General features: G+C 43.4%; 1 protein-coding gene across 1 annotated transcript in view; it reads left to right on the plus strand.

Moving 5' to 3' along the window:
* The first annotated feature begins 787 nt into the window (after window positions 1-787).
* KCNK13 (potassium two pore domain channel subfamily K member 13) overlaps window positions 788-27,889 on the plus strand; it is a 125,979-nt gene continuing 98,877 nt past the window's right edge. The window contains exon 1 of the mRNA XM_077820400.1: window positions 788-1,124. Within this exon, the coding sequence (XP_077676526.1) occupies window positions 788-1,124 (337 nt within the window). The remainder of the gene's footprint in view (window positions 1,125-27,889) is intronic.

Raw genomic sequence — 27,889 nt, forward strand, 5'->3', positions numbered from 1 at the left:
CTGAGGCTCTGGGGACGGTTTGGTGACCATGGAGGGGGCTGCTCTGTTCTCTCCACTGCATTTTCAAGTCGAGGGGGGACTCCTCCGTGGCTGCATGCTCGGGAAGTTCCCGCGGCCGCTCTGAGGGCGCAGACATGACGGGAAAGGTCAGGGACCGTATGGCTCTGACTCGTGTGAAGGAAAGGAAGACGGTCTCGCTTTGGGGGCATGGAGAGATGAGTTCGCACCTTTGCCCCTGAGCGCTCCAGAGTCAGCCGCTTCGCAAGGAGTTCGGTCCCTCTCATCCCTTGTGGCCAGCTGAAGCCGCGTTGTTGGTTTCCCTTCGCTAAGTGGAGGCGTGTGGGGCGGAGGAAGGAAAGGATCCGAAACTCGACGAGACGAGCAGACCAGCCTGTGTTGGGCACCCCTGAGAACAGGCTGTTTGCCCGAGGACGGAAAGTCATTTTCTGAGCCAGCAGACCCAAGTGGGCGTCTTAAGAAATGGCCCGGAGCGCCCGAGGATGAGGTCCAGCTCCGAGAGCCGCTGGAAGGGCGGGAAAGTGGCGACAAAGATTCACGAAGCGCTGCACGCCTCTGCCATCCAAGTGCCCTGGAGAGGCCGGCCGGATCCGCCGGCAGAGATGCGGGGTGGCCATGGATCGCGCTGCTCACGGCCCCTGGCAGCCCTGGCTCGGGGAGTATAACCCAGGACGCCGCTACGCTTGTCGGAGTTTGGGGGAGCTGCGGTCGGTGCAAACTTAGTGCCGGGCTCCAGCAGCCCCCTCGGCCTGGTCCCCCGGGGCGGAGAATGGCGTGGCGCGGCTGCTGCTGCTCCAGCCTGGGTCACCTGAATGAGGATAACGCCCGCTTCCTGCTGCTGGCCGCGCTCATCATCCTGTACATGCTGTGCGGGGCCGCCGTGTTCTCCGCCATCGAGCTGCCCACCGAGAGGGAAGCCAAGGAAAAGTGGGAGGAGAGGTTCGTGAACTTCAGCCAGAGGCACAACCTGAGCCGGGCAGAGCTGCAAGACTTCCTCCGGGAGTACCAAGAGGCCAGTGTGGCCGGGATCCGGGTCGATGACATCAGACCCCGATGGGATTTTACCGGGGCCTTTTATTTTGTGGGGACTGTGGTTTCAACAATAGGTAAGTCTAAGTGACAAGAATGTCCCTGGTGATCACAATGAATCCCTACTAGTGTGACCCATGACAATGGCGGGGGGGGGGGGAGGATAACTAATGTAGGCATCAGGGGGTGATTCAGTCCCCAGGAGCAGCAAAAATGATACTATCATCTACCCCTGAAAAGTCTGCTTTATCCCAATCCCACAAGATTATTCAACAAACCGGAGGAAAGGGGGGCCCCAGTCATACACAATGGAATCCCAATTACGCAATTTCCTTGTTGACGAGACATGGGAAAATGTCCCCAAACATGTTGAGTACAAGTCCCCTCCTTTTTAAAATCCCCTTAAGCACCCCAATTGTCTGGGGTGGTGGCTTAAAACACATTTCACTGTAGTACAGAACAAATGATCACACCTTACTCCTCATTCATTCTCTTTTTCTGTTAGAGAGACACTGTCAAGTGAAAAATCACATTTGTAAAAAAAAAAAAAGCAAATGTCCCTATGTGTATTGACCTTAGGCACCTCACATCTTTGAATGGGAAACAGGGTTTACAATCTTATTGACTTTTCATTATTCATGCTGACTTCTTGTTTTTTTGGCATTTTACTCAATTGGGGCAGTGAAAGTAGTCAACTTCATTTTTCCCTTCTCAGTTTCATTTGAGGTCACCCAATTCTGTAGTGACAAACCCTGTAGAGGAACATTTACATCTAAACCAAAAGCTTTGTCTTCACTGATGTTTCTTGATTTTTAGGTTTTGTAAATCTTGTTATAACAAAACCTAAATTGAGGTTTTGTTTGATTTTTAAGGACAGGAGGGACCATTGTGATCATCTAGTCTTACCTACTGTATAACATATCTAATATAACACATTTTACAGTATCACATTAACTGTAGAATATAGTATGTGCAATTCACTTTACAAATGTTGACTCTTAAATCATGCAAATCCTTTGCTTTCTGTTGGACGATCAACAAGTCAGTGTGATCTGTACATCTTGTTTTGTCCCTAGATTTTTCAGGGTTGGAGAAGCAGAAGAAAAGCCTGTAGGGAGATATGACTACTGAACAAAAATCACAGGGGGGGGGGCTGATGGTGTTGGACTTAGAGGGACAGCAAGTTTACATATAACACATGAAGACAAACAACTGAATATTGACAAAATGTACAAGTGCTTATAAACAAATGCTAGAGGTTTAAATACTAATATGGGTGAACTAGAGTGTCTGGCATTAAATGAGGATATTTATATAACAGGCATTGCGGAAACTTGGAAGAATAAGAATAATCAATGCAACATGGTAACACCAGCTAGGGTGACCAGATGTCCCAATTTTATAGGGACAATCCCGATTATTTGGGGCTTTTTCCTATATTGACACCTATTACCCCACCGCCCCACCCTCTGTCCTGATTTTTCACACTTGTTATCTGGTCACTCTAGCACCAGGATACAATATATATAGGAATGACAGAGTAGGTTGTACTGTGTGGGAGTGGCATTCTGTGTGAAAGAAAGCATAACGTCAAATACAGTAAAAATCTTAAGTGAATCAAACTGTACTGTAGAAGCTCTAGGGATAGAATAATGCTTGAATAATAAGAGTATAGTAGTAAGAATATGCTATCGACCCACCACCTGATCAGGGGGGTGACAGTGAAATGCGCAGGGAAATTAGAAAGGCTGCAAAAGCAGAAAACACAATAATAATGGGGGATTTCAACTATCTCCATATTGACTGGGTACATGTCACCTCAGGACAGTATGCAGAAGTAAAATTTTTTGTCACCATTTAATGATTGCATCTTGGAGCAGCTTGTCCTGGAATCCACAAGGGGAGAGGCAATTCTTGATTTAGTCCTTAGTGAAGCACCGTATCTGGTCCAACAGGTGAACATAGCTGAACCACTCATTAACAGCCACCATAATGTAATTAAATTTAACATCCTTGTAGGGGGAAAGCTGCCAAAGAAATTCACTTAGCATTTAACTTAAAAAAGAGGACAACATAAAAATGAGGAAGCTAGTTAAATAGAAGTTAAAAGGAACAGTTACAAGAGTGAAATGCCTGTATACGCCATAGAGACTATTTAAAAACACCATAATAGAGATTCAAACTAAATGTATACTGCCAAATAAAAAAAAAACAGTAAGCGGACCAAAAAATGCCACCATGGCTAAACAACAGAGTAAAAGAGGCAGTTAGAGGCAAAAAGGCATCCTTTAAAAATTAGAAGTCAGATTCTAGTGAGAAAAATAGAAAGGAGCATAAACTCTGGCAAGTCAATTGTAAAAGTATGATAAGGCTGGTCAGGAAAGAATTTGAAGAACTACTAGCTAAGAACACAAAAATTAACAGCAACATTTTTTTAACTACATCAGAAGCTGAAAGCCTGCCAATCAGTGAGTGGGGCCACTGGACAATCAAGGTGCTAAAGGAACACTCAGGGAAGACAAGGCCATTGTGGAGAAAGCTAAATTAATTTCTTGCACCGGGCTTCACTGCAGAGGATGTGGAGAAGATCCCCACACCCAAATCATTCCGTTTTTAGGTGACAAATCTGAGGAGCTGTCCCAGATTAAGGCAGCAATAGAGGAAGTTTTGGAACAAATTGACATATTAAACATGAATAAGTCACCAGGATCAGATGGTATTCACCCAAGTGTTCTGAAGGAACTCAGATATGAAATTGCAGAACCACTAAGTGTGGTATGTAACCTATCACTTAAATCAGCCTCTGTACTAGATTACTGGAGGATAGCTAATGTAACTCCTATTTTTAAAAAAGGCTCCAGAGGCAATCCTGGCAATTACAGACCAGTAAACGTAACTTCAGTACCAGGCAAATTGATTGAAACTAGTAAAGAATGGAATTATGAGACATATAGATAAACACAATATATTGGGAAAGAGTCAATATGGCTTTTGTAAAGGGAAATCATGCCTCACCAATCTACAAGAATTCTTTGAGGAAGTCAACAAGCATGTGGACAAGGGTGATCCAGTGGATATAATGTACTTGGACTTTCAGAAAGCCTTTGACAAGGTCCCTCTCCAAAGGCTGTTAAGCAAAGTGAGCAGTCATGCGATAAGAGGGAAGATCCACACAAGGATCAGTAACTGATTAAAAGATAGGAAACAAATAGTAGGAATAAATGGTCACTTTTCACAATGGAGAGAGATAAATAGCAAGGTCCCCCAAAGAACTGTACTGAGACTTTTGCTTTCAACATATTTATAAATGTTCTGGAAAAGGGGGTGAACAATGAGGTGGCAAAATTTGCAGACAGTACAAAATTACTCAAGATAGTTAAGTCCAAAGCTGAGTGCAAAGAGTTTCAAAGGGATCTCACAAAAGTAGGAGAGTGGGCAACAAAATAGCAGAAGAAATCATGTTGATAAGTGGAAAATAATGCACTCTGGAAAACATCATCCCAACTACAAAGTGATGGAGTCTAAATTAGCTATTACCACTCAAGAAAGAGATCTTAGAGTCATCCTGGATAGTTCTCTGAAAACATCTGCTCAATGTGCAAAAGCAGTCAAAAAGCTAACAGAATGTTAGGAACCATTAGGAAAGAGATAGATAATAAAACAGAAGATATCATAATGCTGCTATATAAATTTATGGTACTGCCACACCTTGAATGCTGCAAGCAGTTCTGGTCACCCCATCTCAAAAAAGATATATTAGAATTGGAAAAGGTGCCAAGAAAGGCAACAAAAATGATTAAGGGTATGGGACAGCTTCCATATGAGGAGAGATTAAAAAGAATGGGACTGTTCGGATTAGAAGAGAGATGACTAAGCGGGGATATGAGAGAGGTCTATAAAATCATGAATGATCTGAAAAAAGTGAATAGGGAGGTGTTATTTACTCCTTCACATAACACAAGTTCTAAGGGTCACCAGATGAAATTAATAGGCAGCCGGTTTAAAACAAACAAAAGGAAGTAGTTCTTCACACAGTGCACAGTCAACCTGTGGAACTCATTGCCACAGGCTGTTGTGACGGTCAAAAGTATAACTGGGTTCAAAACAGAATTAGATAAGTTCATGGAGGATAGGTCCATTAAGGACTACAGTATTAGGCAAGATGGTCTGGGCCCCAACCCATGCTCTGGATGTCCCTAAAGCACCAACTGCCAGAAGCAACTGGCACTGACCACCTTCAGATACAGGTTACTGGGCCTGAGGGACCATTGGTCTGACCCAGTATGAGTATTTTCATGTTTTCAAGTGCTGAAAAGAAGTCCCTAGGGGGTGTAGGGATGCCAGGAAGAAGGCTTGATTGGGATTGCCGCAGACAGCCAAAAGTTCTAGAGAAACTGAGCTTGCTTTAGTGAGATAAGAAATGCAACAAATGAACACTGTCTTGTGTTCATTTAACTTGTGAAAAATGGGAACACAAAATTTTTCTAACAGGGTCTCCAGATGAAATTGGTTTTACTTATTTCCAGTGTGATCCATTTATTGAGGAGTGATATTTAATTACATACAGGAATTCTTCATGGAATTCTTCTTTAATAATTTCCTCATATACAGCAGCTTTGAGCTGTCCTGCTATGTGATGAATGCTTGAAACCTTCAAGGGGTTGTGTTAAGCCTTTTCTAAGGTTAGTTGAGTCTCTTAATTAACTCTTAAGATAAACTTTGAATAAGATGGACATCATATTTATTTTAGTCCGCTGTTATTTTATAGCATGTAGATTTGGGTGTTTCATGTTCTTTGAACTTGAATAAATGGGATTTAAGAACATACTTAAAGTTAAGCATGCTTAAGTACTTTGCTGAATTGGGTTTTTAGAGCAGAATACAATACTGTGATACCTGTTTGCAAAAGATGTTATGGCTTTTGTTTTTCAGTTTTCCCATATCCTTTCATGTTACCATTTCTTGTATGGAAGAAACCTGGCAACTTGAAATGAACCCTTTCTTGCTATCCATTCATCTTCCTTAGCAATGCTTGTCTCTGTTGTGGCTACCTTCTTCACCCCTTTTCCTAATTAGCTGGACTGCTTTCCAAATTCCCATAAATTTGATCTCTTCAATAGAAAGGTGGACCAGCTGTTTCTGTTTGCAAGCGGTTTTTCAGGAATAGATTTCTTTATGACATATTCCTATTAATAGCGCTTCTTCACTCAGTATTATGTACCCATGTAGGAAACTATTGAGTTAGCAGGAAAACAGCCCTAAGAAAATGTGGATTTATTTCTCGTATGAAGTTACAATTTGGTATATTGTTCTTACTCTTTTCTGTGCTGGTCCTACCAAACTTCCTTTGCTATAGTACTAGGGCAACATCAAGTAAATTAATTTCCCCCCTAAATGAAGCAAACCCAAGTACTTCACTATATGACTTATGCATTGCTGAAACAATACTACCCATGGAGTCAGCTGCCTCAAGGTACCATGTCTGAAAAGATACACTGCCAGGTACTTTTGGCTTTGGAAACATCTCACAATACTTAGAAAAGTTTTAATAGGAAACAATGCAGAAAGTCTTTTTAGTGAAAACAGTCAGCTACCATGTCCATAACCCAGGAATGAGAACTAGAAAGTGAAACTGACCAACCTAGTTCCACTGCCCAAGCTGTATCAAGTGTAAAATAAACAGGGCACAATGGGTGAAAAATAAATTAATTTTATTTTTTCAGTTTAATCATTTATAGCCAGATCCTGAAAAGTACTGAGCATCCTCAGCTCCCACTGAAGTAAATGGAAGGTCAGGTCTCTCAGCAACTCGTAGGATTTGGGCTCTTGTGATGCGTTTAGCAACTATTAGGGCCCCATCCACTGCCTTCTGAAACCAGTAGAGGGACTCATATTGATTCAACATGCACTAGATCAAGCTCTTATTTTTTAACCGTATGTTGTTTTTATCTAGATAGTGTCTCCTTATCTTATGTAAATATGGTCTCTCACTCTGACTAATGTTGCCTGACAGAGTCAAAGGGACATGTTTTCTTTATTTCTGTTAATTTAAAATGTTGCCCATCAGAGCCAATGTCATGATCTTGATGAAGAGAAGGAAGCAACTTATCAAGCTGGCATAACAGACACATAGAGCTAGCCTCCCATGTCTGTGTGCACTATGTATGATGGCGACGGGGAGACTTGTGTAATTTTATTCAGAAAAGCAAGGGATCCTTTCTTGAGAAATTATTGAAATTCTGCATCATTCCTGTATGCAAGCAGCTGCAGTACACTGTCTTGTGGAGGGTGTGAAACCCAAATGGAGGAGTGCAAAAGAGATTTGGCAACAACATACATGATCCAAAGCTCTTGTGAGTAATGTGTCCTTCTTTGGAGGGTGTGTTACCTAATAAAATGACACAGCCACTGGCAATCACATCAGCCTGTGGCACAGGGGGGAGTGCAAGGAGACAAAGCACCTACAGAAGGCAGCCAGAGGGTGCCACTGACAAGGAAACATTATTGTTCACTAAGGGAGCAATCAAGCAAAATAAAGATGGAAAATAGCCATATGGAAGGATGCTACAACAGGTTCTATCCAAGAAACGAGGGAGTGCTGATTAATGCCAGAGAAAGGGCCCAATTGCCCTCTCACTCATACCCATGTAAAATCAGCAATAATTATTGACTGGAGTTACACCAGTACAAAACCTTCATAAGTGAGGGGAGATTCATGCTCAGAAAGACAGCTGCCCTTTGCAGCAGAACTGAGCAGAGGGCTTGGGGAAGCTGATCCCAGAACAAGGGGTTGGTCTTGGAGGGATGTTTCCTGGGCAGAATTAAGACTCACTGACAGAGAGGCCTGGGTGAGTGGAACACTGCTGGGAGTTCTCTCATGGGACACCTGACTTGGGGCCCCTGGAGAAGAGTTGCAGGAAAGAAGCGAATCTGGGAGCTCTGGTCTGGAGAGTGGAGCCCTGGAACAAGGTCAGAAGGATTCGGGGAACAGACTGGAGATGGACTCTCGAGAGGGTGAACGGGAAATATTGTCTTGGGAGGGGGCATGGAAAAATGCTGGGAACCTGATGTACTTCAGGGATTTCGGCAGATTGGTTTTATCACGAGGATTCTGTGGACATGTAAAAGAATAAATTATGCCCTGAGGGGGGCTTTTGAATTGGACACTGTGAGAGACTAGGGCCCAGATGCATAAAGGGACTCAGTGTCACAATGCTGCATATCATGGTGCTTAATTTTTAGGTGCCTAGAAAATCACAGGAATATCACTGTGATCCACAAAACTGAGTTAGGGATCTAGGCTCCCTACACAATAAATGGAGAGAGATAGGTGCCTTAGAATGTGATCCACAAAATCCAGCATTCTAGGCAGGGTGCTGCCAACAAGAAGGGTGTGTGCTAAGCCTTGCCCCTCTCTTGGAGATAGGCACTCAGTCAGGGTGCAGATAGGTGCCTAGCTTTGTTTAGTGATCCACGAACAGGAACCAGCCACCTGGAGTCGGGTAGCTTCGGAGCCTAAAGAGTTTCTTGGAGAATGAGTTAGGTGCTGCCTTGCTTCACACAAAGCAGTCGGAGGAGGTGGAGGTGTAGTGATAGTGCCCACCTTATAACTGTTAGCCCAATGATTAAAAGGCTCGCCTGAGAGGTGGGAGACTCAGGTTCAAATTCCTTCTCCCTCTCTGGCAAAAAGGGGATAACTGAACATGGATCTCCCACATCCCAAGTGAGTGCTCTACTCACTGGGCTAAAAAGGTATAAAATGGGTAGCACCCGTCTCCTACTGTAGTGGCCAGTTTTTCAGTCTGGTATGTGGCCTCTGAGCATGTCTACTGGATCAGGCCTCACCATGAGATAGAGGCTTCATTGGAAGATAGGTGTCTAGACGCCCAGGGGGAAGCAGCAGTGTGCTTACTCAAAGGAAGAAGTTATAGACATTTAGGGAAATTTTACTCTGAAAATTTAGGCTCTGTGGGAGTTTAGGTTGACTGCAGGATTGGGTGGGAATTTTGTGGATCACAGTGAAGCCTAAAACTGGGCCTTAGGCACCTAAACCCAAAACATAGGCACTGAAGTCTGAGATTTAGGTGCCTAAGTACCTTTGTGGACCCCACCTGATGTTCCTTTCATGGACAAAAGAAAGGGGAAACTGAGGCAAGTACAACTTGTTGTACCATGGCCTGCTGCAGGAGAGCGCTCCGAGGAGGGGCTGCCTTATGACAATCACCAACTGGACTCCAATTTACCATGAAGGCAAAGAACTCAACAGGACAATGGATTTACCTCACTGGAGCTGCTTCATTCATTGCTTTGTTCAGTTACTAGATTTTTTCTAATGTTAGGTCCTCTGTGTTCTTTCTCAGCCATTCCTTCAAGAAAGATGAACCTCCACAGAGCAGAGCAGGATACTGGTTAGAGCAGTACACTGGGAGTCTGACTCCTGGCATCTGTTCCCAATTCTGCCACTGACTCTAAGTTTAGCCAAGTCACTTCATCCATCTCAGTCTCAGTTCATCCATCTCTGTAGTATTTTCCTGTCCCATGGGATAATAAACTCATTTAATGAGTGTAATGTACTTTGAGGTCCTCATCCCCTATAAAAGTGCTTATTATTCTCATAGTGTAATCCCAGCTCCTTTGTGCAACCCACAGTGAGAAAGTGCCTTTTGTTGACATCCCATACTAGACAATAGAACATAGGCCCAAAAGAACATATCAAGGCTACCACCTTTGGCTTATAATGGAGATTTTTCTTTAGCTTAAGTGTCAGATGTATAGCTTTTAGCTTCAAGGAGTTCTAGTGGAGGTGGATTCCTCACAGTTTCTGTGATGTCTCCTAATTTAGAGAAGTGCTGAGGCTGTTCCCTGCCCACAGATCCCCCATGTGTCATCATGTGCCATTACCTTAGAATCAGAGAAATGTAGGGCTGGAAGAGACCTCAAGAAGTCATCAAGTCCAGCCCCCTAATCTGACCATCCTTGGCAGCTGTTTGTCCAGACTGTTCTTAATAACCTCTAATGATGGGGATTCCATAAGCTCTGGAATAGGCATCCAGTTGAGGTTAACTACCCTTATAGTTAGAAAGTTTTTCCTAATATCTAACCTAAATTTCCCTTACTGCAGATTAAGCCCATTATTTCTTGTCCTGCCTTCAGTGGACACAGAGAACAATTGGTCACCATCCTCTTTGTAACAGCCCTTAACATATTTGAAAACTGTTATCAAGCCTCCCCTCAGTCTTCTTTTCTCAAGGCTAAATACACCCAGTTTTTTTAACTTTCTCACAGGTCAGGTTTTCTAAACCTTTTATCATTTTTGTTGCTCTTCTCTGGACTCTCTCCAATTTATCCACAGCTTTACTAAAGTGTGGCATCCAGAATTGGACACAGTACCCCAGCTGAGGCAGTACCATGTAGAGTAGAACAGTTACCTCATGTGTCTTACATACAACACTCCTGTTAAAACATCCCAGAATGATATTAGCCTTTTTTTGCATCTGCATTACACTGTTGACTCATATTCACTTTGTGATTCACTAAGACCCCTGATCTTTTTCAGCAGTACTACCACTAGCCAGTTATTGCCCATTTTATAGTTATTCATTTGATTTTTCCTTCCTAGGTGTATACTTTGCACTTTTCTTTATTGAATTTCACCTTATTTCAGACCAATTCTCCAATTTGTCAAGATTATTTTGAATTCTAATCCTGTCCTCCAAAGTACTAGCAACCCCTCCAAGTTTGCTGTCATCTGCAAATTTTATAAGCATATTGTCCACTGCATTATTCAAATCATTCATGAATATATTGAATAGTACTGGACCCAGGACTGACCCCTGTGGTACCCTACTAGATATGTCCTCCCAGTTTAACAGTGAACATTGAAGACTATTCCTTGAGTATGGTCTTTCAACCAGTTGTGCACCCACCTTATAGTAATTTCATCTAGACAACATTTCTCTCGTTTGAAAATGTCATATATCAAAAGTCTTACTAAAATTGAGATATATCACATCTACTGCTTCCCACCTGTCCACTAAGCTAGTAACCCTGCTGAAGAAGGAAATTCAGTTGATTTGGCATGATTTGCTCTTGACTAATTCCTTATAACCCTGGTATCCTCTGGGTGCTTTCAAATTGATTGCTTAATAGTTTGTTCTAGTATCTTTCCACGTTTCAAAGTTACGCTGATTTGTCTATAATTCCCCAGGCAGCCATTCCTTTTATTTGTTTTGAATCTCCCATATAATGCACTCTGTGATTTGTCTGACCTTCCACTTGTTCAGGATACTGAATGTACTGTGCATAGTACCTGTCCCTTGGCACACTTTTCAAATGATTAATTTTTGCCATGGTTACAAATTACTGGAGGTGCTCAGAGATCTCACTTTTTCTGCAGAAAATAGAAGAATCCTGACAAATAGAAATAGCAGAAAAGAGACATCAGAAACATGGTAGGAGTAATTAACATTGCATGCATCAGGCACTATAGTCAGTTGAGAAACAATGGGTATGCATATGTGAAAAGAGTGAAGTCTAAGAAATGTCTTTGGGTAAGTGAACAATATTGATTAAGGAGCTGAAATTTACAATGAAACATTCTGCCGGGAGAACCTTTCACGGACGTAAGAACCAAGAAAGCCCAAAACTATTACACTGCTAATTTCAGATACTAGTTCTGTAGAAGCCTACTTACTGATAGACATGAACATGATGGCCTTAATGTGGTAAATAGAGCAGTACAACTTGTTCAAGAAATGAAGCAATTACGTTTATAGAACCACAAAGGGGATGTTAATTAAGAAAACACCTTCTTCAGCAGATGTCTTAAAGAACCCCCCCAAAATAAGAGAGAGTAATGGCAAGGCCTGCACAGCGCCAATAAGAGAAAGTAGATGTTAAACAAAGAGGCTGGAATTTGAGGGAGGGAAAGTCAAGGAGGGTGGCATGATGTGCAAACAATTGGCAGAGTGAAAAAGAAGAAAACATCCTCTTTCTGCTCTCTTTCGAACACTGTTAGAATTAAAATCACAAAGTACTTGCTGGTTTGTCAGTAAAGCACAGTGTCCTGCCCAGATCTTTTATTAATTATATTTTTTAAAAGTGATTTTAATGGTGCTGAACTAACAGCCCTGGATTCTTAAGTTCTGTATTCGCAGAGCACAGACAGTGGAATGGTTCCCTACCAGTGTGCCTTAGCCCTATTTGGTAGGGACCACTTCTAGGGCTGAAGGTAATTCACTTTCCACAGCCATACTTGGCCTCTCTGCTGAGACTGCCAACAAATGTACCAACTGGGATGTGGACATTTGTCTAGCAACTGGACTGACATCACGAGTTTATTTCCCAGAGGCCACCAAATAGCCATCAACATGTTTACCTCTCAACCACTACCAGCCTGGACCAGAGAAGAAGGTCTGTAACCCAATACCAATCCCCTGAGCAACACTCCACACCTCTTCTCTCCCTTAGGTGATGTCTACACTTACCAGTAGATCAGCACAGCTGCAATCGATGCAGCGGTGTTGATTTAGTGGGTCTGGTGAGGACCTACTAAATCGATTGCAGAGCACTGTCTGGTTGACTCCAGTACTCCACCTCCCCAAGAAGAGTAAGGGAAGTTGGTGGGAGAGGATCTCCCATTGACCCAGCACAGTGTAGACACCACGGTAAGTCAACCTAAGCTACGCTGACTTCAGTTACGTTATTCACGTAACTGAAGAAGCCTAACTTGGGTCGACTTGCCCCAGTAGTGTAGACTGTCACTTTTACGAAGGGGTCAAAAACCACCTTAAAGTGCCATTTTCTGCATTGTTCCATGTACGACCTGCTCTTTTGTCATCACTGCTGGTACTGCCGTGGCCTCGGCTTGACTTTGTCCTACCTGTGCTTCATCCTCCTACCTGCTTGTGTCTACAGCAAAAGCAAGGTATATGCTGTCTGCATCCTCACTGTGACATTTTGTTTCTGACAGCCCCGGGGCTATCATGTGCCTCCTAGCGTGGTGGCACCAATTTCATCATGCCCCAAGGCAGTAAGGGTTACATCTGTGAGGCAAATGGCAGACAGCTCTCAACCTTTGAGAGGCTTATTTGCTTGAGCTGCCTGTCAGAGAGTTCACTGCATTCTCTTGCTGAAATGCTTTTATGTCACAGGGCAGATTTGCATAAATCAAAGTTGCAGTGTGACAAATGAAGAGAGGAACAAATGATCTGTCATAAAACTGCAGTGGCAACAGGGCTGTGTTAGAAACAGAACAAGGCCAGAATGTTCAAGTGAAGCCACACACATAATATAATGCAAGTACGAAATGAGGGCCTTTCCAGTTTCATCTATGATAAAGATCCCAAGCAGCATAGGAATGGAGGACATAGGCACAGGAAGGGGCCAAGGGAGTAAAAGTTACCCGGATGGGATGAGCTACCTGCCCTGTTTGCAGAAATAGGGTCGGGGGACACAAGTGCTTCCATGCTTAGGAGGAAGCGTTCAGACAAGAAAAATGAAGAAGTCCTGAGCTGGTTGTGATTTACAGTTAAGGGAAACAACAGGTTCACTCACACATCAGGAAACTGATACCTTCAGGGCAGACTAGCCCAGGATACTGAACACACCTTGGCTTTTCTTTTAAATGGCCTCTAATTTTGGGCTAGGGATAATTTTTAATTGTGCCCAGCCAGGTAAAAATAAAGGTCATTTACTGTACAGGTGAAGAGACCATTAGGTTAATCTGCAGATCTGGATTGGGGCTGCTGGTGAGATATGCACCAGCAAAGAAGCCTATCCACTGTGACCTGTGCTTGTGACCCAGCCAGTCTGTTCCTGACACCCTTCTCCACGAGACCAGACCATCACCTTGGTGATATGTCCATCTAGCTACTATAACCATGGTATTGGCATTGTCTCACACTGAAGCACAGCATAATATGATTTCACAATCACCACAGCCATATACTTTCTTCTGTCTCCACACACAGGTGTGAGGGGCCTCACCTGGCCAGAAGTCAAATGTCATAGAACTGTAGGGTTAGAAGGGACTGCAAGGGTCATCTAGTCGACCCCCCTGCCAGGATGCAGGATGCGTCATGCTTCATATCAGCTGTTACAACATAGCTTCCCCAATTGAATGATACTTCCCACAATGACCATATACAAACAAGCTATGCTGCTATAATTAAATGGGGCATAATCACAATTAGCTTGGCAGGATTCAGCAGGAGAAATGATTAAGTATAAGCCAACCATAATATTGTACTAGCTAGGGTGACCAGATGTCCCGTTTTTATAGGGACAGTCCTGTTTTTTGGGACTTTTTCTTATATAGGTGCCTATTACCCCTCACCCCCATCCCTTTTTTTCACAATTGCTATCTGTTCACCCTAGTACTAGGAAGCAAACAATGATCAATACTTTTCTTAGAAAAATAAAAATCACAATGCAAAAGGTAAAAAACCAGATATCTTACAACCTTTTCCTCCCCCCCCCCCTAAAAAAGATGTCTTCCTCATATAAAAGAGAGAGAAAGAGTGGCTTCTGCTTATACAGAGTCAGATGCTGTGTTGGTAATTCAATTTCTAGATAATCCACGTCCACGGTAAATTCATTCTTTTTTTTTTTTTTTACTCTTGAGTCCCTTTTATTCTCCAATGAGTCACTGAGAGAGGTGGCTGTTTATTCTAGCCACAGTCTCATTTTTTTAATAAGCAGAAATGCAATTTTATGTCTTTCTGAATATGTTTCATGCCATTAAGTCATTGCAGTATCCATATTTATGTTACGATTATTTTCAGTCCATGTTTTTTTTCAAACCTATCAATGAGTTTACTTAAAGTTTATATAGGAAGATACTACAGGGATGTTAAAGGATTGTGTAAAAATTAATGTGGCACCTAGTAGAATCATACAGTATCTTTTATTGTCTACATAGTGTGCACAAAAATAAATGCATTATCATTACTCTGTAATATCCTAACTCATATCATATGAAAAAAAAAAAAAGCTAGGGGGCACAAATATACTTGCTTGCCCAAGGTGCTAAAATGCCTAGTTACAACTCTGCTAAATGAGATAAGCCTAGCCAACAGTTCTATCTGTGTAAGCCCAGATCTTCAAAGGTATTTAAACTACAAACTTCCAGTGAAATCAATGAGAGTTAGGTGCCAAAGTATCTTTGAGGAGTTGGGCCCTATTGCCTAACAGCTAAGGAAAACAATCATATCTCTCTCTTCCTCCTATTGACCGCTCTCATGAATAGGTATGTGAGCAGGTGAAGTTCCTGCATATATGCATAGTACAAATTTATCCACTTCCTAGGGTTTGGTTTTATTGATAACTCAAAAAAAAAAAAAGTAACCTCAGTCTTAGTTTTCTGCCCAAGCTTGACTGTTTCTAGGGCTTCCCTGAAGGACTTCTGCTGTCCAGCCTCTGATTCCCCACATCCCAAAGAGACACTCCAAACCCTCTTACATCCTAATTGAAGTTAACAAGATCTACCTGTCAGCAGTCTGCATCCTTATTGGGGTTCTAGCACTTGAGGTAAGAGTGGCTCCATACAGGAAGTTGGCATTCCTATGCAAGGTCTCAGAAACTGCCATCCTGTTACTTTTCAGCACAATTACAGGAGGCCAAATGGGGCCCTCACGTAGGAGTTTAGATACCAGGTGAGAGATGCCTACATTGGATAGATAAATAAATTACTTCTGCAATTTCAATTAGATACTATGTTCTTATTCACGTCCTGACCTAAACTGTTGTGGACTGTAGCTGTGCACTGTTATACACTGCCATGTTCCACCCTTGAGGTGACTGAATTTCATTGGTTGGTGAAGTGATATCTATTTATGCCCAATAGGGCATGTCAAGGTTCCTTCCCCACACTGAACTCTAGGGTACAGATGAGGGGACCTGCATGAAAAACCCCCTAAGCTTATTTTTATCAGCTTAGGTTAAAATTTCCCCAAGGTACAAATTATTTTACCTTTTGTCCCTGGACTTTATTGCTGCCACCACCAAGCGTCTAACAAAATATAACCGGGAAGGAGCCCGCTTGGAAACATCCTTCCCCCCAAAATCCCCCCAACCCTACACCCCCTTTTCTGGGGAAGGCTTGATAAAAATCCTCACCAATTTGCATAGGTGAACACAGACCCAAACCCTTGGATCTTAAGAACAATGAAAAAGCAATCAGTTTCTTAAAAGAGGAATTTTAATTGAAGAAAAAGTAAAAGAATCACCTCTGTAAAATCAGGATGGTAAATACCTTACAGGGTAATCAGATTCAAAACATAGAGAATCCCTCTAGGCAAAACCTTAAGTTACAAAAAGACACAAAAACAGGAATATACATTGCATTCAGCACAGCTTATTTTATCAGCCATTTAAACCAAACAAAATCTAACGCATATCTAACTAGATTGCTTATTAACTCTTTACAGGAGTTATGACCTGCGTTCCTGCTCTGGACCCGGCAAAAGCAACCACGGACACAGAGAACCCTTTATTTCCCCCACCCCCTCCAGCTTTGAAAGTATCTTGTCTCCTCATTGGTCATTTTGGTCAGGTGCCAGGGAGGTTATCTTTCACTTCTTAACCCTTTACAGGTAAAAGGGTTTTTCCTCTGGCCAGGAGGGATTTAAAGGTGGTTAGCCTTCCCTTTATATTTATGACAGGACATAATAAGCCTTAATATTTATCTTCTACTTTGAGATCCTTGAATAGAAGACATTCTAGAAAAGCTAAAATATATGACAGAACGTCCGTGACTATCTGAATTTGAATTATCGGAAACTTCCTGTTCATTATGCTGAAATTCCCTTGGTTATCCATTATTAACACTTATTTGATGTGACCCATGATGCCATGGATAGCAGAATCAGGCCTTTGGGAAGGCAGAATGAAATGGAATTTGGTGAGGACACTGGGGTTAAACCCCACATGTTAAGAAAAGCCATAAAGGGATCTGTAATGACCACACACAGTTTTATATTTTGTTTGAATCCAGAAAACAATTATGAAGCAGGGTTTATGGAGTGAGTGAAGGGGCACCTCTGAACAGCCTGTCCTAGCAAAAATCTCCAAGTCTTCAGAGTTCCTAAGAAGAAGCATTTCTCATGGCACTTACAGAAAACAAAATTCTTGCCCAGCTGAGTTTGGGTACAATGGAATACCCTTTGTGTATTAGCCAGTGCTATCCACTGAAGGCCGTAATCAGTGAACCTGTAATCTTCACAAATGCCCAGGACAGAGAGACAATTCTGGCTGCAGCACTTGAAACAGAGAGAACTAAAAGAGATAGATATGAATTACTCACTTCCTCAGACTTATGCCCTGCAATTCAACAAAGGAGACAGATACTTAACAGCATTTTAAACAGGTTTTATTGCTGAAGGCATTTCTGACTCCTTCCTGTATATGGCAAGTTTCTAGGTCATTCACACCAGCAAAATCTTATTTTGGGATGTGGCCTTTGCATCAAAACTCCCAGCAAAGATTATTGAGGAGTGTAGTCGGCCAATCCTCAGCCTGAACTCACCTGTAGTCACATTGAGTTTTTTGTCCCTGGGTCTCCTACAGGAACCCCACTTCTGGGCAATCTCACTGTTCCCAGTTCAACTCACTCCCAGAGTCTTTGCAGAGTCAATTTACAATTCAGTTGCCTGTAGTCCCTTGGAGGCACTCCCTACGCCCCACCACAGGTCACTAGCAGGAAGCAGCCCTCCTGGACATTTGCCAGTATCAAGCTTGTAGTGTCAACCTGCACCAACCAAAGCGAGGGTAGGGAGAGGGAAGGAAGGCTAACCATTGACTCAGGCTGGGTTCCCCTTGCCACTAGAGTCCACTAGCAGCCTCTCTGTTCTTGGGCAGACTTCCCCTCTTTTCTGTGACCAGATTCACCTTTTTAAGTTCCCCTTCTCCAGGTGGCACATATTCTGCAGGTGCACCTAATTAGCATCGCCTGAGTGCAGGTATGCTCATTAACCTTTCTACCAGTGGGATTGGGACATGTCCCATCACATACATCTCCTTCCCAGAGACCAGAAGAGTTTCTTCTTGAGCATCTCCCAAGTCACAATCTCCATGTAAAAAATTTTTTTTTAAATCTGCATTTGTATGCTCTTTCTCTGCTCGGAGCTGCACCCAGAAGCTTTAGGCCTGAAGCACTATATACCAGCGCATAATCCAGAAGTTTGAGTTCTTCACTGACTATAGCCACTGCAAGGGAGCATGGTCTGTGACTAGGGAAAAGGGAGTACACTGCAGGTAATACCTGAGGGAGTCCACAGCCCACTTGATAGCCAGAGCTTCCTTCTCAACAATACATCCTCTCACTGGGGAACAACTGTCTTCTTAAATGTAGGATTGGGTTCTCTTCCCCCTCAAAGTTCTGGAAGAATACCACTCCCAGGCTGATGTCGGACATGTCCATATAGAGAATGAAGTCCGGGTTGGCAAGGACAGGCACATGACATGACCCAACTGCACCTTCAGGGCATTAAAAGCTTCATCGCACTGGTTGTCCCATTGGATCTTTTAGAGGGTCAGTCAGGGGAGTTGTGATCAATATGAAGCTGGGGATGAACCACTGATAATATTCTGCTAGCTAGGACTAGGAAGAAGCATATATATTTTCTGGACCAAGGTGTGGGGCATGAGTTAAATGCACTGTTTGTATCCACCACAGGGCTCATGAGGCCTCTTGCTACTTGATACCCTAAATCAGTGGTTCTCAACCTTTCCAGACTACTGTTCCCCTTTCAGGAGTCTGATTTGTCTTGCATACTCAAGTTTTACCTTACTTAAAACTACTTACTTACAAAATCAGACATAAAAACACAAAAATGTCACAGTACACCATTACTGAAAAATTGCTTACTTTCCCATTTTTACCATATAATTATAAAATAAATCTACTGGTATATAAATACTGTACTTACATTTCATTATATAGAGCAGTAGAAACAAGTCATTGTATGACATTTTAGTTTGTACTGATTTTGCTAGTGCTTTTTATGCAGCCTGCTGTAAAACTAGGCAAATATCTAAAAAAGTTGATGTACCCCCTGGAAGACCTGCATACCCCATGGGGTACACATACCCCTAGTTGGAAACTACTGCCCTAAATAAGTTGATTCTGTCACGGCCAACTTACGCTTGGCAGGGTTAGCTGGGAGGTCAGCCTCCTGTAGGGAAGTCAGTGCTGCTCCTAATTGACACAGGTGGTCTTCCCATGTATGGCTGTAGACTACAAAGTCAACCAGGTAAGCCACAGCATATTGCTCGTGGCATCCGAGGATTTGATTCATAAGGCAACTGAAAGTTGCTATTGCCTTTGTGGCTGAAAGGCATGGTTTAAAATGATCAAAGGAGGTCGAGAATGTGGTCTTGTCCTGGGAGGATGGAGACGGGGGGATCTGACAATAGCCATTTGTAAGGTCAAATGTGCTGGGGTATTGCACTGGGCCCAACCACTTAAACAGCTCAGCCGCCATCGGCATTGGGTAAGCAGCAAACTTTGCAATGGAATTGACCTTACAAAAGCTGACACAAAGTCATGTCGTCTGTGTTGGAAGAATCAAGAAAATAGGGTCCTCCAGTCACTTTTGGACTTCTCAGTGATCCCCATTCTCAGCATCGCCTGCACCTCTACTGGTTATGTGTCCAACATTCTCTTTGGTAAGGACTGGGGATTCTCCCTAACAAATTGCCCTCATGCTGTCTGCAAATGATGTTGTATCATGTGTGCTTTTCCCAGATCTGGGGAGAACACCATAGCGAAGTCTTGCATCATTTGCATGAATTGGAACTTCTGATCTGGTGAAAGACCTCACTGAATGGTACAGGGCCAGGTTCTGGGCAAACAGCTGTCTCAGGGCCTGGCTGATGGCTCACAAGCCAGGGATTTATCAGGATCCTCCCAGTTCTTTACTGGCTTGAGAAAATTTACACGGTTGGTCTCTTAATTTACTGTGATTGTTTGTCTAAGCACCTCAAATGAGCCCTGCGAGCGGGGCATCAATTATGACTCAGAAGATGGTAAAAGTACCAGAATTGAGTCTTGTCAGCATGCCCCTTGATTATACACCTGTTATTGCCTCTGTTGAACTCAGACGACATTCTCTTTTGTAAAAGTGCTCAACTTCTTAAGACTCTCCCGTAGGCGGATGTATTAGATGATACCAAGCATGTTTGTGTGTTGCTCCTCCCAGGCTTCTCACAACACAACCAAGATTCTTTGGGGCTAGCCACCATAGAGCAGTTTGAAAGACGAGAACCCTGGGGAGGCTTGGGACACTTTGTACGTGACAAATAGAAATGACAGGAGGAGTTGGTCCCAGGGCCTAGGCTCAGTCCTGACAAATTGCTTCAACATCTCCTTCGACATCTTGTTAAATCTTTCCATGAGGCCATCCATCTGCAAGTGGTACACTGATCTTCTCAGGACTTTGATCGTAAGGAGGCAACATAGCTCATGCATCACTGAGGTGAAGCTGGAACCCTGGTCATTCAATATTTCCTGTGGGAAACCTACCAGGGCAAAGAGTCTCATAAGCTCAGTCCAAGGGAGCCTTTACAACATTTTAGCTGCTGAATACTGACACTCAGGACAGGAAGAGCAATATTCCATAACCTCAGGATGCACCCCCAGCCAGAAAAAGTGGGCCAGTAATTGCTTCATGGTCTTCTCCCATCCTATATGTCCTCCACAGGGAATATCCTAAGCTAGCTGCATTTCAGCTTGGTGGTACTTATGGGGTACCAGTACCTAAGTTCTTATTACTCCCAACTGTGGGTTCTGCTCCATGTGATACAGCCCCTTTTTCTCTAGCACAAGTGGGGTAGTGATCCAGGCACTGGCACCACTGCCTCCCTGTCCATGGACACCACCTCTTCATAGGCAGGGCTAAGCATCACGTTGTCATGCTGCTCTTGGACAAAGTTTCCCCCCCCGCATAGGGTCTCAAGGTCCATAGCAGGTGCTGGCTGTTCATGCGTCTCTGTGGCCAATGCTGGTCCCTGAGATGTCCTCTCCTGAGATGTCCAGATCCAGGATGTTCTGTACCTGCTCTGGCGGCATATTTTCTTTGGTTGCTGGCCTCAGCACCAGGGTCACATTGTGTACTTCTTCTGGCGGCTGGCTGCCCTCCGCTGGTGCCTGTGATTCTGGTGTTAGAAGGATGCCATACCTGCTCAGCAGATTGTCATGCACCACTGTGGGCTCAGCGCTCACTACAGATTCCAGCACCTAGTCAAATTCCTCGTAAAAGAGGCAGGAAGATGGGGAGTTTTCAGAGGTGCCGTTAGCATCCTATACTTTGTGGTAATCTGTCTTTAGCCAGCATTGTTCTGCTGTTTGGTTGATTCCCAACACCAGCAGCCCCTTGGATATAGTTTGTAGATGCAATAATTTCTTGTGCTCTTGCTGAAGTCAAATGTCTTTCACGATTCTCACCTGAGATTAATCAGAATCTGTCTCTGTTCCTCTGGCCGGCTAGTAGTGCATTTGATACAGGACTTCTTCTTAGTGCTGTCTATAGTAATAAACATCTGGACTGACTGTGTTTCTAGTTGAGAAGTGCTTGTGGAAATGAAGGGTTAAAAGATGACCAACTGCATTTGAACCAGGAGTTCCTAGGTTCCTAGGAAACAAGTGTGAAGTTTTGGGGTGAAAGTCCCTAAGGTTTGTGGGATTGTGGGACAGAGTTGGCAGACTCTCCAGACCTGAGTCTGGTGATCTGGACTTGAGTTGTATCCAAACTGCAAAATACTTGGGTTCTGACCTGTGTTACAGTGAGACTAGAGCTCTGACCATCACCCTAGCAAGGTCTATGGGCCTGAGGCCAGAGGGATTCCTGGCCTGAGATAGACTGATTTCTGTGTGGATGGAAGGAGACTTGGGTTTACACCTGAGTCAGAGCTTGGGCTCTGTGTGCTGTGTAGGCATAGCCATCTACAGGTAAGTCCCATTTTCAAAAGCGATTTTGGCAGTTATAATGGGATTTTCAAAAGCACCTAACTCCTCACCTTAGGGACTTTTGAAAATCCCACTATAAATGCTTATCAGTTTTGAAAATGGGACTTAATTGTCTGTCAGAGACCCAGATTTTTAAAGATATGTAGGTGCCCAAGTGACTTGCCCAAAGTCACAGAGGCATAGTTTGTGGCAGAGTCAGGAATCCAAAGTCTCTTGAGTCCCAGCCCAGTGCCTTAACCACAAAACCATCCTTCCTGTCTTCACAATACTGGGTACAATATAAGAACTTAAACAGAATGGAAAATGACAGGAAGAAGTTTGTGAAACTTATCAGGTATGCAGATTAGCAAGAATCTGCTGTATTCTGTTTAGGTTCTGCTGGCTTTAGCCTCACTTAGGTATTATGAGGACATATATAACATTTCCATAAACATATATTACTGTGAAAAGAAAAGGAGTGCTGTAGCTCACGAAAGCTTATGCTCAAATAAATTTGTTAGTCTCTAAGGTGCCACAAGTACTCCTTTTCTTTTTGCGGATACAGACTAACACAGCTGCTACTCTGAAACCATATATTACTGTGGTAATTGTAGGAACATTATGTTAGATTAGTAAAGAGCTGTGCTGAAATCTTAGATTAATTGTTTAAATTGATGGCATTCAACATACAGTGTTTGCAAAAATGAAACCTGAGAGCATACACAATTTACTAATGACTGAGTCACATTGCAATGGATTTGCCCACAGCATCAACACACTGCATTATAAACAATGTTTAGAGGAAGGGACGCTGTCAAGGTTCCTAATAATTCCTGCTTTGCGAATGGATGAGAAAAATCCCCCAGATTCAAAAACATCTAACTTTTAAAAAATCTACTACTCCATCAATGAGGAATTGAAATTCCTACACAATCTCCATTCATTTTGTAGAACCGACCAAAACACCATGTTGTGTACTCCCCTTTTGGCTTAGGAAAAAATAGTTACCTAACAAGAAATGTACCTACGTCAATAAGTAATGCAATAAAAAGGTCTTTGGGCAAGACAAGGGCACTCAGATACTGTGGTGATGAGGCTATGCAAGTAGTTAAACAGGTGTTCTCCCATTTATAAGTGTTTGTGAGGTTCAGAAGCAAATTAAAGAGTTATTATTTTACTGAGGGTGGTCAAATTGTGGAATGGGCTTCCAGATCAGTTGGTGGAGTCAGAATTATTGTATTTAAGTAATACTTGGATGACTACATGGAATGTAATAAGTTATAGGGGAATTAGTCAGTTTTATGGCTGAATGTAGCTGACCACCCTTCCTAGGGGGTCTAGAAGGAGTTTTTCTCTGATCATTATTCTACAGCCTGGTGGTGGGTTTGTGGGGGAGAAAAGAGGGTTTTATAGAAGTTTTAAAGGTTAAAGAAAAATGTTTTAAAACATTTTGAAAAAGTTAAAAAAATATCCTTTTTAAATGGCGTTGGAGAGAGGTGGCAGAGTTGTCACAGACCACCCCAGATAAGGCCTGCTCCTGGTTCTACATGAATCTATAGCTATGGATTAGATCCCATGGGTTTTAAACATTTACAATTTGTTTCTGAACATGTTCAGAGGTTTTGTTGGCAATGATCTCCTTGAAAAGGGGCTATTGGCGGCTACCTAAAGCTACCTCCAAGGAGTGGCCGCAGAATTATGCTGTGGAAGTTAGCGCTCCAGAAGGTTAAAGCAAGTTGCTCAAGTCTGTAAACAGAGTATCCAAAACTCTAAACTCTACCACTCAGAAAGGAGGAAGCTTAGTATAGGAAGGAACTTATTTTAGATGCCTATAGTGAAGCTTGTTGAATGCACTGACTGCTGTGGGATAGGAGGCGCTGTCCGTCCAAGGATGTTTCTGGTATAGATTGGTTTACTCCAGATCCACCCTAACCACTCTGCTCAAAGCTCTCCTTTCCTGTCATAATTACACCTGTCTACCCCTGTGATGAATCCGCCTCCCATCCCTGGCACAAAGAGATGTGCTGGTTCTCCAATACCACGGTGACAGGCTTGTTAAAAACACCAAGAGAAAGAGATGCAATTTGTCAAGCAGGAGTGAATCTGGTCCGTTGACTAAAGAGAGAGAGCGGATGCTTCTTCAGAGATGTGATGCCCTGGGACTGAGCAATACACTTCACAGGCTAATCGAGACTCATCTCTGAATCTTTGCTTAGTGCATTGTGATCTGAAAACTTCATACCAGGACTGTCATTGTATTCTCTAATTCTAAGGCATCCATCAGTTGCGAAGCCCCAGGCATGCTGAATAGCACGCTGCCGTCTGAGCTGGAGGTTAATGCCACATAATAGAATATACAGTAATAAGGCTGTTTTCTGGCTGGAGTTGGTAACATATATGGTACCAAGCTTCTTTATTTCCTGGAGGGAAAATTACTTTTCTAATTGAAAGTAAAAGCTTAATCAGTGCTGAGAACATTAGATGTGCCAGGAAGTGCAAAGAGTTGGACAGAGAAAAGAAAAGCAGTAATTTCATGAAATTACTTTCTGGTTATAGGAATAATTGTAATTTGTCTAGTGGATCAGTGTTATTGGTTTAGAGGGTCTTGGTATATGAAATAATAGGACTGTTCTGGAAAAAAATACTATACAAGAGAGGCTATTCTGGCAAATTGCAAAATTATAATCAATTGTTATTTTGATGGGTCTTATACCTGCGTCTCCCTTATGTTTAAATTGGCAAAGACGAGGTATTTGGCAATTATCCCAAATATCCTTAACATAAAATCAAAGATCTGTGGGCGTAGGAGTTGCCGAGTGTAGTGTGTTTTCTATTGCATAAGAGAAATGTGTTAGGATTGCAGTGTAGCACTGATAGCCATCTGAGATTTCACTGTTGTCACTGTTGACGATTTGAGCAATTACAACTATATCATAAATTTAATTAACTACATTATAAATGTTGTTTTTGTTCAATGCCACTATTTATAGGGTATCTTAATTGAATTTTACAAAACTGATATAGGCAAGAAACAAAATACTGATAATAAAGGCCATAATAAGCAGATATGTAATTTTATTCCCATGAATAATCCCATTGACTTCAATGGGACTACTGACATGCTTAACGCTAACCATGTGTTTAAGTGATTGCAGCATCAAGGGCTAATACTGTATTTTTATTTTAAAAAATCTTTTCTCCGTGACATACAATTTTTTCCTTCCAAACAAAATTCCTTGAGTGTTGACTGTAAAAAAATTATCTAGACTTTCAATACATTAAGAAAGTTAGTTTCAACGGTTATATCTACACAGGACAACATTTTCAAAAAGGTTAAAGTTAGGCTCCTAAACCCATATTTAGGCACCTAAGTCTGGGATTTTCAATAGTACCTAAGTAACTTAGGAGTCTATGATATGGTGCTCGAAGACTGGGTGACCTAGCAGTTGATGCACCTGATCTCCAGCCCCTGGTCTCTTGTTAGGGGGTGGTAGAGGTACCTGGTTCCTGACTCCAGGCCAGGAGTGTTTAGGCCTCCAAGTGCATTTGGGGTTTTGCCCTTAAGGGCAGCATGGTAGGGGGACACAGGCCCTCCCTCCCTCTTCACTGGGTCCCTGCCCAGAGCCCTGGGGGAAGTAACATCTGCAGGGTCTTCCCTGCAGAGAGTCTAAGTCAGCCACGCTGGGCTACTTCCTACCTATGTGTTCCTTCAGTGTGGGACACGGCCCTTATAGTCCAAACAATCAATAGCTTAATAGGAAATGATAGCGCTGCACATCATCCTGAAAAGCAGCTCACCACAGCCAACCCCATTGGAGAGCACATCATTTAAGCCAGTGGATAAACTGGTAGACTTGGAGCATGACTGCAGATGATGCAGAAGTCTTAGTACCAAGGTGGAAGAGATGGAGGATGAGAAGAAGCACTGAAAGGAGCCAAGCTAAACCAAAAGCTTGAGAAAGAAGTCTCTTAACTTCAAAGATAGACATTTCAGCTCGTGTCTGCTTGTTTTGGAGAGGAAATGCTCTGCTACTACAGAGACAAATGGGAATGTACTGACATACAAGTATAGGACCAGAAGACAAAGAAACCCTCTCCTTGAGCAGAACAATAGAGGAAGGCTGAAACAGAACCTGGAACTAGAGAATGTCAAGCATACCTTGGAGCAGCAGGATACCAAGCTGGAAAAAGAGCTGGAAACTGAGGCCTGATCTACACTAAAAAGTTAGGTCGAAGGAAGCCGCCTTCAGTCGACCTGTTAATGTATGTGTCTACACTACCAGGCCTTTACACCGACCTAAGTCGCCTCTAATGTCGACTTCTGTAATCCACCTCTGCGAGAGGTATAGCACTTAATTCAATTTTCATGGATCAACTGCGAGGTAGTGCAGACGCAGCATTGTGTAATTCGACTAAATTGGCCTTCAGGTGGTGTCCCACAATGCTCATCTGTGACCGCTCTGGAGATCATTCTCAACTCTGCTGCACTGCAGCCAGCTACACAGGAAACAGACCCTCCCCTGCTAAAGCCCTGTGAATTTTTGATTTCCCATTTCCTGTTTGATCAGCATTGGGAGCATGCCAGCTTGAACACAGTTGATCATGGAGACTACACACCCCAAATGTGCTCCAGCCTGGTCTGCACAGGAGATGGTGGATCTCATTGCTGTGCGGGGAGAGGAGTCTGTGCAGACAGAGCTCTGATGCAGCAGAAGAAATGCTGACATCTATGCAAAGATCGCTCGTGGAATGGGGGAGAAGGGCTAAATGAGGGACACACAGCAGTGCCGTGTGAAAATAAAAGAACTTTGCCAAGCGTACCAGAAGGCAAGAGCAGTGAACAGTTATTCTGGTGCTGAACCCCACATATGCTGGTTCTACAACAAACTGCATGCGATTCTCAGGGGTGACCCTACCAGCACAAGCAATGTGGACACCTCACATGTGTGTGAGTCTAGGGACAACAAGGAGGACAATATGGTGGATGAGGGAGAGGAGGAGGAGAAGAATGGAAGACAGGCGAGCGGTTGATCCATTCTCCCCGAGAGCCAGGAAACATTTTTAACCCTGGAGCACTGTGGATCACAGGACATCACAGTGGCCAACCATGATTCCGGGGAAGGCACCTCTGGTGAGTATACAGTTACAATCAAAGTCCCGTTAAACTTTAGCGGGCACACACATTCGGTGGTATTGCATGTTTACTATGAAGAAAAAGGGAGGTGCTGTGGTTCTCTGCTCACAAGAGGTTGCTCCAGCTATGCAGAGGGAGGCCCCATAGGCACTGACTCCATGGGTGCTCAAGGGCTGGAGCACCCACGTGGAAAAATTAGTAGGTGCTCTGCACGCACCGGCAGCTCCCCACCCCAGCTCACCTCCGCCTCCTCCCCTGAGCATGCCTTCGTCCTGCTTCTCCCCCTGGCTCCCAGCGTTTGCACCGCAAAACAGCTGTTCACTCAGCAAGTCTGGGAGGGAGGGGGGTGGAGGGGGAACGCGGTACGCTTGGGGGAGGAGGCGGGACTGGGGCAGGGATTTGGGGAGGGGTGGAGTCGGGGTGGGAAGGGCAGAGTTAGGGTGTGGACTTTGGGGCAGGGGTGGAGTTGGGGTGGGGCTGGGGGCGTGAGCACCCACTGGCACCAAAAAAAGTTGGCCCCTGTGGGTGGCTCCCGGAAAAGACTGTTTATGTGGATTGGGATAGCCTGGGAATCCTCCATGGATATCTCTAGAAAACTTCCATGGAGGTACTCTGCAATCCTTTGCAGAAGGTTTCTGGGCAGGGCAGTCTTATTTCTTCCACCATGGTAGGACACTTTCCCACGCAACTCCTGAATTAATTCTGCTGGCATCATTGCCGTACACAGCATAGCAGCATAAGGACTGGGTCTATACCCAGACACT

Source organism: Eretmochelys imbricata, chromosome 6 (assembly GCF_965152235.1).
Source record: "Eretmochelys imbricata isolate rEreImb1 chromosome 6, rEreImb1.hap1, whole genome shotgun sequence".
NCBI lineage: Eukaryota > Metazoa > Chordata > Testudines > Cheloniidae > Eretmochelys > Eretmochelys imbricata.